The sequence below is a fragment of the Jaculus jaculus genome, chromosome X (assembly GCF_020740685.1).
Source record: "Jaculus jaculus isolate mJacJac1 chromosome X, mJacJac1.mat.Y.cur, whole genome shotgun sequence".
Lineage (NCBI taxonomy): Eukaryota > Metazoa > Chordata > Mammalia > Rodentia > Dipodidae > Jaculus > Jaculus jaculus.
In genome coordinates, this window is record NC_059125.1 from 65,566,349 (window position 1) to 65,579,787 (window position 13,439).

At 42.4% G+C, this 13,439-nt stretch overlaps 1 protein-coding gene across 1 annotated transcript in view; it reads right to left on the bottom strand.

Moving 5' to 3' along the window:
- Positions 1-500: 500 nt before the first annotated feature.
- Positions 501-13,439, bottom strand: part of LOC101596138 (doublesex- and mab-3-related transcription factor C1) — a gene marked incomplete at its 5' end in the record, with an annotated part of 47,639 nt that continues 34,700 nt past the window's right edge. The window contains 5 exons of the mRNA XM_045139877.1: positions 501-790; positions 11,614-11,761; positions 11,942-12,002; positions 12,852-12,988; positions 13,279-13,337. Of these exons, the coding sequence (XP_044995812.1) occupies positions 678-790; positions 11,614-11,761; positions 11,942-12,002; positions 12,852-12,988; positions 13,279-13,337 (518 nt within the window). The remainder of the gene's footprint in view (positions 791-11,613; positions 11,762-11,941; positions 12,003-12,851; positions 12,989-13,278; positions 13,338-13,439) is intronic.

Genomic DNA, 13,439 nt, shown 5'->3' on the forward strand with positions numbered 1-13,439 from the left:
CAAAAATTAAATGATGATTCACTAACTTAAGGCTTGGTGAAGGCAAGGCAGTCTTCCAAGATGTTTGCCTTATACAGTTTTAACAAATAATCCATATTTCTCAGTGCCTACAACAACAAATATTTATTATTTGTTCACACACACATATGCCTAGACACAAAGTGAAAAATCCTCATGATTCCACATAAATGATTATGTATAGGAGTGTGCAGATACATGTGCAATCACAGGACAAATGAAAACACTGGCATACAAACCACTCAGAATCCCATCAACTGATCACATTAGATTAAACAATACTGATTTTATAAGAAACATAAAAAAGCCAAAGCTTCCAAAGAAATAAAGGATAGAAGTACAAGATCCAATCTCAGTCATGTAAATGCCCTACATCAAAACAAGAGTCTGAAAAATTATAAAACACCTGAAGACTTAAAAAAAGCCAGGCATGGTGGGGCATGCCTGTAATCCCAGCACTTGGGAGGTGGAGGCAAGAGGGCTAGGAGTTCAAGGACATCCTTGGCTACATATCAAGTTTGAGGTCAGTCTAGGCTACATAAAACCTTGTCTCAAAAAAATAAAGACATGTTAATCATTTTAGATATGGACCATTTTGTACATTCATAAACAGGATACCAAACAGGCAGTGCTCTAGCAAGGCTTCCCATTCTGGGCTCTTAGGTCAAGAGGGAGATGCAGTCCAAATGTCCAGTAGGCAGTGAGGCAGAGTTGGCAGGCCTAGATGGCACAGAGGGGCTGGACAGCTGCAATTCTGTATCTCCAGCAGGACCTATAGTCAGGAAAGAAGGTGCAAGAGCCAAGTCACATCCATGTTACTGCCCCAAACTCCTCACATTATTTTGTAGCCCACATAATCTAACATTTGTCACTGAGATCAATGAACTAGTGAGACCAGGGCTATTGCTGTCTGAATTTTCCATTTCTACTCTTGCCTTCCCCCATCTCTTGGTCAGCCCCCTGGGTCTCTGAATATGTTCCTTCCCATATCAGGAAAGTATCTTCCCCTCGCCACCCACAGTTGCTGGCCTAGCCTATGATGTCTCCTCAGCCATACCTCTGTGATCAGTAACAGCTCCAGCTTCATTCAGTTTCACCCAGCACTGCTTCTGCGCACACACACTTGTCCCCATCTGATTTTTTTCTCAGCAATTCCTAGCCTTTACTCACAGCCTCCTCAGGGATGTAATTCTCCTCTGAACTCATGAAGCCCTTTCTCTCTGAGCATGCTATTTAGGTTCAGTGGCAAAATGCAGTATAGGAAGGCAGCCAGGCTCTACATCTACAAGGAAGACTCCATGGAGTGAGCGTTATAATCCCTTCTATTTAAGGTGCATATTACCTGGTGTGTCCTTCCGAGACCATCTCAAGCTACAGTGGACTAAGATAGCCCTGGCCTGTACGTTATTATACCCTGTTGTGGTTTGAACTTAAAATGTCCCCCAAAGTCCCATGTGTTTGAAAACACATGAAGTTTGATCCCCAGCTAGTGGCATTTTTTGTGTAGTTTGTGGCTGTGGCATCTTTATGAGGTAGAGCTTTGCTGGAGAAAGTTGTGTTAGGTCAGGATGGGCTCCCAAAATGGAGCCACCAAGGACAGCAGAATGGTGACCCAGACTTATCCACATTCCTCAAGAAACCACCCAGCAATTATCCCTTCCTTGCCTAACAATGCCCCAGGTCATGATTTCCTGCCCCCTTATCTTATAAGTCACCTGCTCACTGTTCTGGTCTCACACTCTAGCTATCTGAAGTGGCTAATGTAAAGAACAAAGGAGTCCTTTTCCCTTCCTTATCTTCCCCCAACTGAAGAAGCCTTATAAAGAGCAGTATGTGGAATCTCAGGTTGGATGTGATCAACTCTTGAGAGTCAGTCCTGGCAGCTTGTAGTTTTCCTGAATAAATGCTTTCATCTTTGCATAGCCTCCATCAATTCTAAACCTTACATCTGGTGCCCTGACTTGGATAGGAGGCTTTCAGTTTTCCTCTTGGATGGCCAGACCTCCTTTCTCCTGACCAGACCACTGAGTTACCATTTGACCCTCTGAAGGCTTTGTACCATCTCTACCTGGTATGGGCTTTCACACCCACCACAATCCGGCCTCACTCTTCTTCCTTTCCTCATCTCCTTCCTCCTTTTTGGTAAGTGTCCCTCTTGGGTTCACCTGCTCTCAGATTTAATCCCTCCTCGTGGAAGCCATGTAGACAAGCCACGCTACACCCCTCAGCCATTTTTGGGCCCCAACACCAGGTCTCAAGAAAGATGCAGTCTTGATACTTTGGGTCTCTTGCTGTCTGGTCTACCATACCCTAAAGGGAGCCTTTTTGTTCAGTTGCACTATCATGGAACACTCTCCTCCCTCTCCCTCCTGAGGTCTCGTTTTTCACTGACAGCCATTTTCGCCATTGGGAGAACAGTCACCTGCCTTTCCCATTAACAGGCTAAAAAGCTGACAGTTGCGACCTGTATGGCCTCTGTCCATGTGGGAAGTGCAGGTCCTGTTCACCCTGATGAGTCAGGGCGTTCATATTGGTGTTCTGTGTAAACCTAATTTAAGCCCTGGTTCTTCTCTCTCACTCTTGTTTTGCTTTTTCCCTGTCTCTTTAAGAACTTAAAGCCTCTACAACTCTTGGATGACATCTTATCTTTCACTGAAATTCTGGTTGGCCATAATATAAGCTGGACAATGGGTCCAAATGGCCTGGTAATAGTACTTTTGATTTCCAAATTCTCACTGATTTAAAAAAAAATTCTGCCAACATACAGGCAAATGATCCAAAATATCCTATGTTCAAGCATTTTTCACTCTGCATGCACGGGCTTCTCTCTGCTCTACCTGCTCTTCTCATCAGGTCCTTCTAGCCAAGGTCTCAGGAATGTGCTCTCATTCAACCCCTCCCCCATACTCATCCTCACTGTCTGCTTTTGACCCGGATGCCATAGATAACCTCACCCCAACAGCTCCTGTGGCTCTTCCAGCTCCCTCAGCCTCTCCTGACCCCTGCCTGGTAACAAGGTTTGATTTTAGTCTCCAGAGTTGTAAATATAATAGAAATTTAAAATGGGAATTAACAGCTTCTGAATAAATAAATAAATGAATGAATATGTAAAAGGGAAATGGTTGTCTAGAGTCTATATGAAAAGCGCACTTAAAATGAATGTGTGTGTATGAGTATGTATGTGGCTCACAGCCCTAACGCTGCAGAATGTTTTCTGTTCTGAGCAGTGCCATTTCATTGTGGTGGGATGTTCTCCACCAAGCCCACTGTATTAGATGGCATAGCCAATTTTTACTAGTTGATTGTTCCCCAGAAGGAACACTAAAAGTAATTAATATCATAGTTTTTTAAATTTTTATTTATTTATTTGAGAGCGACAGACACGGAGAGAAAGACAGATAGAGGGAGAGAGAGAGAATGGGCGCGCCAGGGCTTCCAGCCTCTGCAAACGAACTCCAGACGCATGCGCCCCCTTGTGCATCTGGCTAACGTGGGACCTGGGGAACCGAGCCTCGAACCGGGGTCCTTAGGCTTCACAGGCAAGCGCTTAACCATAAGCCATCTCTCCAGCCCTAAAAATATTTCTTTTTGACTGAGCAGTTAGACTGCTTATTTACAAAGCCAGATGCACATAGTGGAGCATACATTTGGAAATTGTTTGCAGTGGCAAGTGGCTCTGGCATGCCCATTCCCTCTCTTTTCCATGAGACTTGTCTCCTTTTGTCATTAGATCATGGCAGTTTAGTCAGTTTCTCTATTCTTTGGGTATATTAGATATAGCTGAATTAATTTCAGAAACTGACTTACAGATTGGATGGGCATTTTATTTAGCTTTTAAAAGTGCTAAATCTCCTCATAATATATACATACACCATATATATATATTATAAAATATCCCAATTCTGATAAGCTTTAAAAATTGTAAAACTTTTCATATCTTTATATTTAAGCAAAAAATGTTACTACATAACATAGATTTCTTATTTATTTTCAGTTATGTTAGCAGATCTTTTGATCATAGTTTACTCTCTGTAACCTCATGTGCCTTAAATATGTGAACTGTACTTTTTTCAATATGGGACTTTTCCAGATATCAGAATATTGTAATTTGGTTTATACAAAGTCCATGATGCTTGGCCATCAATAAGCATACATCACCATTCCTGGCTAAAACTATAATTTTAAGATGATTCTTGTCTTGTTCATGCTGGTTTTGCTGGATGAGGTTCACTGAGGTTATCTAAGTCTTATAAAAACTGACTTATTGCAGGGCATGGTGGTGCACACCTTTAATCCCAGCACTCGGGAGGCAGAGGTAGGAGTTTCACCATTAGTTTGAGGCCACTCTGAGACAACATAGAGAATTCCAGGTCAGCCTGAGCTAAAGTGAGACCCTATCTCGAACCCCCCCCCAAAAAAAACTGACTTATTGTGATTTTGTTCTTAGAAAAACTGCAAAAGCTCACCATGTCTTAGGAAAATCCACTATATACAAACAACATTAATATAGTTTCTCTACGCTTCATGTAACAGTCATAAATATTTCTTTAGTTAAACCTTAAAATTGTTCAATGGTAAAAGGTACTTATTTAAGAAATTATTTTATGTCTGTCTTATTGTCTCTAATGTATGTTAAAATTGGGCTTGCTTAACAATGACCAGATTTTATTTTATACTTGAGCTATGTATAAACAGTCTCAGTCAAGGTTTCACTTAATTAATTGTCTCATTTATGGTATATTAAGTTAATTGCTTATAAAGATATTGATACTTAAGACATGTTTTCTGCCCTAATAATATAAACTTAAATTGCTATTCTGCTTTCAGCTTGGTTGGTGGAGGAGGGTAATTGGTTCTTACATTGGTATATAGACTAACCAAAGTTGTTTTCAAACACAGACGTGAAGTTTATATACTGTCTTGTCTTTTTTCTGGCATACAATTTCTAGATTAAATCAATTGCCTTAAAGTTATTGATAAAAATATTTGATGAGATATTGTTTTCATGCTATTAAAATGTTCTGTCTATACTTATAAGTGATATATACTTAAAAGATAGAATTTGGGGCTGGAGAGATGGCTTAGCGGTTAAGTGCTTGCCTGTGAAGCCTAAGGACCCCGGTTCGAGGCTCGGTTCCCCAGGTCCCACGTTAGCCAGATGCACAAGGGGGCGCACGCTTCTGGAGTTCGTTTGCAGAGGCTGGAAGCCCTGGCGCGCCCATTCTCTCTCTCTCCCTCTACCTGTCTTTCTCTCTGTGTCTGTTGCTCTCAAATAAATAAATAAATAAAAACTTTAAAAAAAAAGATAGAATTTGTACGCTTTCTATGTCTAAGATTTAGCTTACACTATCATCTGACAATTAAACTTAAATATTAGTCCAAATGATCTTAAACTATTGTGTCATTCTCTAACCAGATCTGCTTTGCTAACCATTTGCTAACCAGATATGTTCTGTACCCTTTTTAACTAATCTGTTTTGCTAATCAGATATGTACAGTCTCTCTGAGTGATTACTAACCATATGTAGAAGCCAAAATCAATTGGAAGCATTGGAGTTTAAAGGATAACCAATATTTTGGTTCCTGCTCCCAGGTCAGAAGGCCACAGGAGATGATGGTAAACTTGAACTTCTAGCCTCTGATAAGTTACCTGTCTTCTTGATCAAGAGGATATGGAGACCCACAAATGAATTCCAAGTCAGAGTATCTGCAACAGGAGAGTCACATCGGAGGAAAATCAGTCCTCCAGGCCTTCCAAAAGAGAGAAGGCCACTTGGTCAGCATGGCCTTGACTTATCCTAGTAGATCACAATGCTGAGAGTCATAGAACTCCTCACAGGTCCCCAAAGGTCTTTTTTACAGCACCATTGTTGACCTCCAAAATATACAGTTAATTCTGACAGCCTACATGGACTTAATCACCCAGTAAGAAAAATATAGCTACAATATAAACAAAGATTCAGACTAATAGGCTCCCTGTCTGATGCTGACTTACAGTATTAGACTCTAACATTAACTTATGCCTTCTGCCTCAGCTGTCCCTGATTACTTCTGAACTTCACCTATCCTGGCTCCAGCTCCTCCCACTTGCCTTAGCCAGAATCAGAGGTATTTCTCAGGCCCCCTGCTTCCTTAGCTCTTAAACCTATCTCATCCAGGGATAAGTACACTGCCACCCCAATGGACACTCTCAAACTTAAACTCTTTTGTGTTCTTACTCTTATCCTGATCCCAAAATGCTCCTCTTGATGATCAGGGGCTTCCTGGTGCCCCTCTGCCTCCTCTTTCTTGCCCCAAGCCCTCTATCCCTCACCTCTGAATGCTCATCCTCCCTTTATGCTTGGTGTTTTATTTTTATTTTTATTTACTTATTTTAAAGTGTCAGACAGAGAAAGAGGCATAGAGAGCAAGAGCAAGAGAAAGAAAAAGAGAATGAGCTCTCCAGGGCCTCTAGCCACTGCAAACAAACTCCAGATACATGCGCCCCCTTGTGCATCTGGCTAATGTGGGTCCTGGGTAATCGAGCCTTGAACCAGGGTCCTTAGGCTTCACAGGCAAGTGCTTAACCACTAAGCCATCTCTCTAGCCCTACGCCTGGTGTCTTGATGTTGTAGCTGTTGACAAGAGTAACAAACAACTTAATTTTCCCTTCTGTTTTCTCATGGGGTGCACAGGGCCCATCTCCCTCACCTTCTCTATAACAGGTGTCACCAGCGACTGCCTAGAAGCCAGCTCAATACAGGGATGGTATGAGAGAGGTCTCTGTTTCATTCAGGACCAAGTCATAACAATGTGCTACCACTCTGCCATCTCTAGCCACCATGAAACTGCCTCCTCATCACCTGCCTTAAAGAGAGACCCATCGATTGCATTATCCAGCCTCTCCCGTAAGAACTCACTGCCCCTATGGTCAGCATGAAAAAATTAACCTTCGTCTCTTGTCATTAACAACAGGCAGGAATGTTAGGTCGGGATGGGCTCCCAAAATGGAGTCACCAAGGACAGCAGGATGGCAACAGAGACTTACCCACATTCCTCAAGAAATTGCCCAGCCATTATCCCTTCCTTGCTTAACAATGCTCCAGTCATGATTTCCTGGCTCCTTATCTCATAAGTCACCCGCTCACTGCTCTGGTCTCACACCCTAGCTACTTGAAATAGCTAATGTAAAGAAAAAAGGAGCTCTTTTCCCTTCCTCACCTTCCCCCAACTGAAGAAGCCCTATGAAGTGCACCATCTGTAACCTCAGGTTGGCTGTGCTTTGCTCTTGAGAGTCAGTCCTGGCAGCTTGTGTTTTTCCTGAATAAAAGCTTTCATCTTTGCCTCAGAATGGTTTGCTTGGTCTTGGTCACTCCCGAACCTTACAGCGGATCTTTGGAGGTGGGCCTTAAGGATTTATAGCATGACCTCACTTCCTGTTAGCACTGCTTTCTGACTGGCTGCAATGTGACCAGTTGGCCTTCTGCTCTTGCTGCCATACCTTCCCTACCATTATGGAATGTATCCTCTAAAATCTGTAAGCCAAATTAAACCCTTTCTTTCCTTAAATTGCTTCTTGTCATAAGGTTAGTCAAAGTAATAAGTAAACAAGCTAACAGAGAAAATTGGTCCTGAGAAGTGGGTCCATTGTTGTGATAAACCTGATCATGTACTTTGTAGGCCTTTGGAACTGCTTTGTGAGACCATGGAAAGAGTTTGGAGCTTTGGGCTAGATAAATCTACAATGGGGCATTCTGGTGGCTCAGTTGCTTAGCAAGCTGCATTATTTGTCAGGAGGTTATTGGTTTGAAAAGTCTACAGTGCAAGCAGAGTTTAAGGAGCCATTCTTGTGTGGGTTTGGAAGTCCCAAATGTGGAGATAAACATGGAGAGTGAAGGCTTGACTCATGAGGTTTCAGAGGGGAACAAAGATTTTATGTGCAACTGGGTTGAAGACAGTTCATGTTATATTATGGCAAAGAAACTGGCTGAATTCTGCTCGTGTCCTGGTAATTTGAATAAAGATGAACTTAAAAGTAACGGACTTTTTGGAGGAGAAAATTTCAAAGGAGAATAGCATCAAGCCCATGGCATGGTTTTTGCTCACTGCTCTGATTTCAGGTCTACCTTGAAAGTACAGGGCAAAAAGATATGAAGAATGTGTCATTTGGAGAAGAAAGGAGCAAGTGTAAAGTTCCCCACAATAAGCATACTGAGAAAAAGAGAAACCTATTGTTCTGTGTTGGGACTATAAAACAAATTTGCCATGAGGATACTACCTTACCAATTGAAGGCTTTAAGTTGTAAGAATGCAAATTCTTTAACAACAGAAAATATAATGCAGCTCAAAAACAATTGCCTAATCTGTGTTTTCAGATTTAGGAAACTTTGTACCTTTGGTCCAAAGGGCAACAGAAATTAGCAACATCATTCGCATGGTACTAGTTTGGTAGGCATGAAAGACTGAGAAAGTCATGGTGCTTTGTTTCATGGTTTTAGAGAGCTGCTGAAGCTGAGAAATGTGAGGCAGGGTCATTGTCCCTGCAAGGAGACGCTGGGATGCTATTTTGTGACATTGTTTAGATTAAGCCTAAATAACAATGGAGATCCCAGGATGTGGGAGATACCAGGACCATGGAATATCTGCCAAGGAAAGCTATAGGCTCAGAAAAAAAGCCAGTCAAAGACAGAAGCTGTGTGTGCTAAAGACCAAAAAACGTGTGGGTTGGGGCTATCCAAGCTCTTTGGAACCTAGAGGATTCTATAGTAATTTCAAGCTACTGAACATGGACATGGAGCTGCAGTTTGTTATTTGCCATGCTGAGATTTGGTCTTGCTTTGATCTGGTCTTTCCTAGCCATGTGTCCATTCCTTCCTTTTGGAATAGGAATGTTTGCTCTATTCCAATATATGTTGGAAATATATAATTTGTTCTAATTTTACTGGCGTTCACAGTTAAGAGATGTATTGATTTGAATGCAAATTGTCTCCCATAGCCTCATGTGTTTATGGTTAATCCTTAGTGTGTAGAGCCTTTGGGAGGTGAAATCTTGCTGGAGGAGGTGTGTCACTGGGAGCAGGTCTTGGGATGTTATAGTCCAGCCAAATTTTCCAGTGCAAGACAGCCCAATCCTTTTCTTTCCTGCCTGATGATGTGAATATGTGATGCTATGATGTCTGCTCTTGCTATTCTTTCTCTGCTATGATGAAATTGTTTTAGGTACTGGACCTGGTTTGTGGGAGAAATACAAAAGGATTTAGAATTTTGAGCTCCCGAGTCTTTATAATGCTATGGGAAAAACTTAATGGATAGTTCTGAAAGATCAAAATGTAAACAGTACCATGGACTGTCTATGTTAGTTTAAGAAGTTGTTTTTTTGGGGGGGAGGACTTTGTCAGGGACTGGGAAATAGGCAGTTCATGTGGTGTACTGGATGTGTCCTTCCCATGTCCTAAGAACTTGAGCAAAGATAATTTTAAAAGTAATAGAAAACAGGGATCCAGAACCTACAGAGAAACACTAAATCAGATCTCTATCATGCTTACCAAAGCTCAGGGAATACTGTGGAAAAAGGTGGGGACTGTAAGAGCCTCACAGTGGGTGGGAATAGCCTGAGACACCAAGTTTACCCCAACCACGCAGTGACTGATTGAGGTCTCTTGATCCTGACAGTGAATACCAATAATCCCACTAAAGACACTCAGAATTGGGGCAGGGGAGAAAGGGTCGATGGATGCAACCTTTTTATTAAAACCTCATGGGCTGGAGAGATGGATTAGCAGTTAAGACGCTTGCCTGCAAAACCAAAGGACCCAGGCTCAAGTCTCCAGGACCCACATAAGACAGATGCACAGGGTAGCACATGCATCTGGAGTACATTTGCAGTGGCTAGAGGCAATGGTGTACCCATTCTCTCTCTCTCTCTCTCTGTCTGTCTTTCTCTCTCTTCTCTCTCTCCCTCTTTCTCTCTTTCTCTCTGCCTCTTTCTCTCTTTCTTAAATAAAAAATTTTAAAATAAAATAAATAAAAGTAAAGGACTGGTGTGTTTGGGAGAGGAAAATATAGAGCCCAAACATATGAATGTTGTAAAATTTGTCACAGAGATAAATCAAAGTCTCAGGTCCTAGAGATTTTGGCTGCTTCAGTTGCAATTGTTTAAGAAATAGCCACCACTGAAAATGGGCCTGCTGTTTTGCATTGAAACAATAGGAGAGATGCCCTGATAGCAAGACCCAAGCCATTGGAGGCTTGAACTAGGAGGCATGCTGAATGGAGGAAGCCTGAAGAATGAATGCTGAAAGAAGTTCATGCTCCTCCATCAAAATTTATCTTCCTTGGATTAACGAATTTGATAACATTGCCCATGCAGTACTGATTTTAGAAGTAGGACAAATGCAAAAAATACAGGGACACTGGATTGCAACCATAATTCCTGAAGCTGCTGAGGCTGTAATATATGGGGCATGGCTAAGGTTCCTGCAGGGAAGCACTATGAGGTCATTGTGTGAAACTGAACATTAGGTTGTGGCAGAGACTCCATGACTGAATACAGCTGCCAAGAATACCTGCTGACTCAGGGAGGCTTGTGCTTGGGTTTCAAGCATCACAGCTACAGGTGTTCTTGGCAGACCAGAGAATTTCATCATTAATACTAGATGCTGGAAATGGAGCTACTGTGGATGTTTGACTTTCAAACACTTTTGGAGACTTTTGACTTTGGACTGAATATATTTTGTGTCATGATATGGTCATGAACTTATGCAGGCCAAGAACAGAGTGCTGTGGTTTGCAAAATATGAATGTAAAATGTCCCCCATAAGTTCACATGTGTAATACTTGATTCTCAACTGATGGTACTGTTTGGAGAAGCTGTGGAGCCTTTAGGAAGCAGTTTTGCTGAAGGAAGTGAATCACTGTGGATGGGCTTTGAAGATGTATATCCCAGACTCACTGCTTGTTTTTTCCTCAGCTTCCTGACTATGGCTGCAATGTGACCAATGGTCTTTTTCTCCTGCTGTCATGCCTTCCCTACCATGATAGTATGTATTTTTAGAAAGTATAATCCCAAATAAATCTTTTCTTTCCTTAGTCTTCTTCCTATCAAATAATTTGTCATAGAAAATAGTAAAGGCATTGATACATACCCAGTTCTATTTGAGCCACTTAATAGTCAGCCTTTGGAGGCCACAATCTACTTGTATCTTTTTTATTTATTTATTTATTTTTTTTTTTGGTTTCATGAGGTAAGGTCTCGCTCTAGCCCAAGTTGACCTGGCATTCGCCATGTAATCTCAGGGTATCCTTGAACTCATGGAGATACTCCTACCTCTGCCTCCCAAGTTCTGGGATTAAAGGTTTGAACCTCCACACCTGGCTTCTACTTCTATGAACATTAGAGCTGCAAACATTTGCTGTGGAGCACAAAACCCAATAACTTAAAGAATCACTGATCCTCCTTCAACTACTAACTCAGAAGTCAGACTAAGGAGCTTGAATGCCCAAACCCAAGGTGATTCAAACCACAATTCTCTATTTCCAGCTATAATCAGCTTATCACAACCCCTTCAATTTCCCAACTATCTCTACCCTATGTTCCACCTTCAAGACACCAGCTACCTGGTGGACTGTCAGACTGTTGAATGGGCATGGAGTCAGTAGGAGCCTGAGAAGAGTTTTTCAGAGCCAGCAGAGCCTCAGCAGCCTCTAGCTTCCGCTGCCACTCTAAAGCATCAGAAACAGAATCCTGGTTGGAGGCACTAGAGACCTGCAAAGAAAATGGTGTCAGAGAGTGGGGACTGGCAAACCATACCTCCTCCCACTTGCACAGGTGATCCTTTAGTCCCCAAATCCCTCCAAACCCACCCCCACCCCCAAGACCTTTTGTTCTTCCCATCCACTAAGCTCATCCCCTCCAGGGACCTGGACCCCACTTCTTTGCCAGGACCTGTGGCTGCAGTAGAAGAGGGCCAGGGGTGGCACAAGGTTGCAGGATCACACTTGAGAATCTAGAAACAAGGAGAGGAGAGGCCGGGGGATTAAACCCTCTGGTGGACATATACCACCAGTACACATGGAGGGCCAGGGTTTTGCAATATCAGGATGGGGGATTCTGAATGACTTTTAACACATTAGTCCTTGTGACATGGGCATGTCCCTTCCCTTCTTAGTCTGTTTTCCTTTCCATTCCTTCTTATATACAGGTTGCCAGGGACTCTAATTTATACCAGCTTTTCTCTCTTAGAGCTACAGTAATGATGATGGGGAATCACAATAGCCATGTTTTAATCTGCAAAGCATCTGGAAAGACATGATCACCATCCCTTCTTGAGGCCTGGCTCTTGCCTCCAATTTACCCAGTCCTCACAGGTCATGAAGGAAAAGTATAGTGCCTCTCCAAGAAGCTTTTTCTTCTGACCTCTGGACTTGAGCTGTCCCTTGGACTTCTGTGGCCCTCCCTATCATGATCTCAGTTTTCAGAAGGACTTTCTATATCATCTATCTTTTACAATGTGGAATATCAGTCCAGGCATACTAAAGGCCTGCTATGTGGCTAGTTTTGTCCCCTTTTCAATATTATAGCTACATAATGCTTTTCCTCCATGCCCACTGGGGGAAAAAGAAAACTTGGAAAAAATAAAGTCACTTATCCAAACCCTCAATATTAGGAACTGTCAAAGCTGAAAGTGTCCTATCCTTACTCCTCCTTGTGTGATGCTGCCTTCTCCTTTGCTTACCACTTTTCCTACTCCTTTCTATCCACTTGCTCTTTCTTTTCCTACTTCCCATAACACTAAGCCCAATGTTTTACACAGTAACACAAGACACATCTGGTTCCATTTCCTCATTCTACTCACCTATTGGGCCTGACACAGTGCCCGTGGTGCTCCCTGGAAAGAGAAGCCATCTGTTGCTGCTCTGTGGTCACTGGAGTATAGGACAGAGTTTGAGATTCTCGTGGCTGGCTGAGCACTAGGGGTCCTTGAGAACTCTCCTACAAGAGCAGAAAATACAGATGGGAATTGTGTAGCAAACCAACCATAAAGAAAGGAGGGATGGGCATGTTTTGGTATGAGTACAGTAAACCGGAATGTCAGACCCTGAGCTAGGCTTACCTTTAATTTTCAGTTCATATTGAAACTCAGGGAGAAGTGATTTTTCCCAAGGTCACATGACACTCAGTGGTTATATTTGGAGGTGGAACATATGTCATTGGGACACAGTGCAAAGATTCTAGGTAGTGGCTACTGGTATCATCTCCCAAAGGCAACAGACTCTCCTTACCTCCTGTGAAGCTTTTCCAGGCCTGGCCTCTGGTGAGTGCACGGTGCCTTCCTTCCTATCTGAAAAACATTAGATGAGATTTGGATGAGCTTTACCATTAGCACCATTCCAAAACCCCATCCCTTCTGAGGTCTTACATCATTGTAGATCTTTCTAAGCTC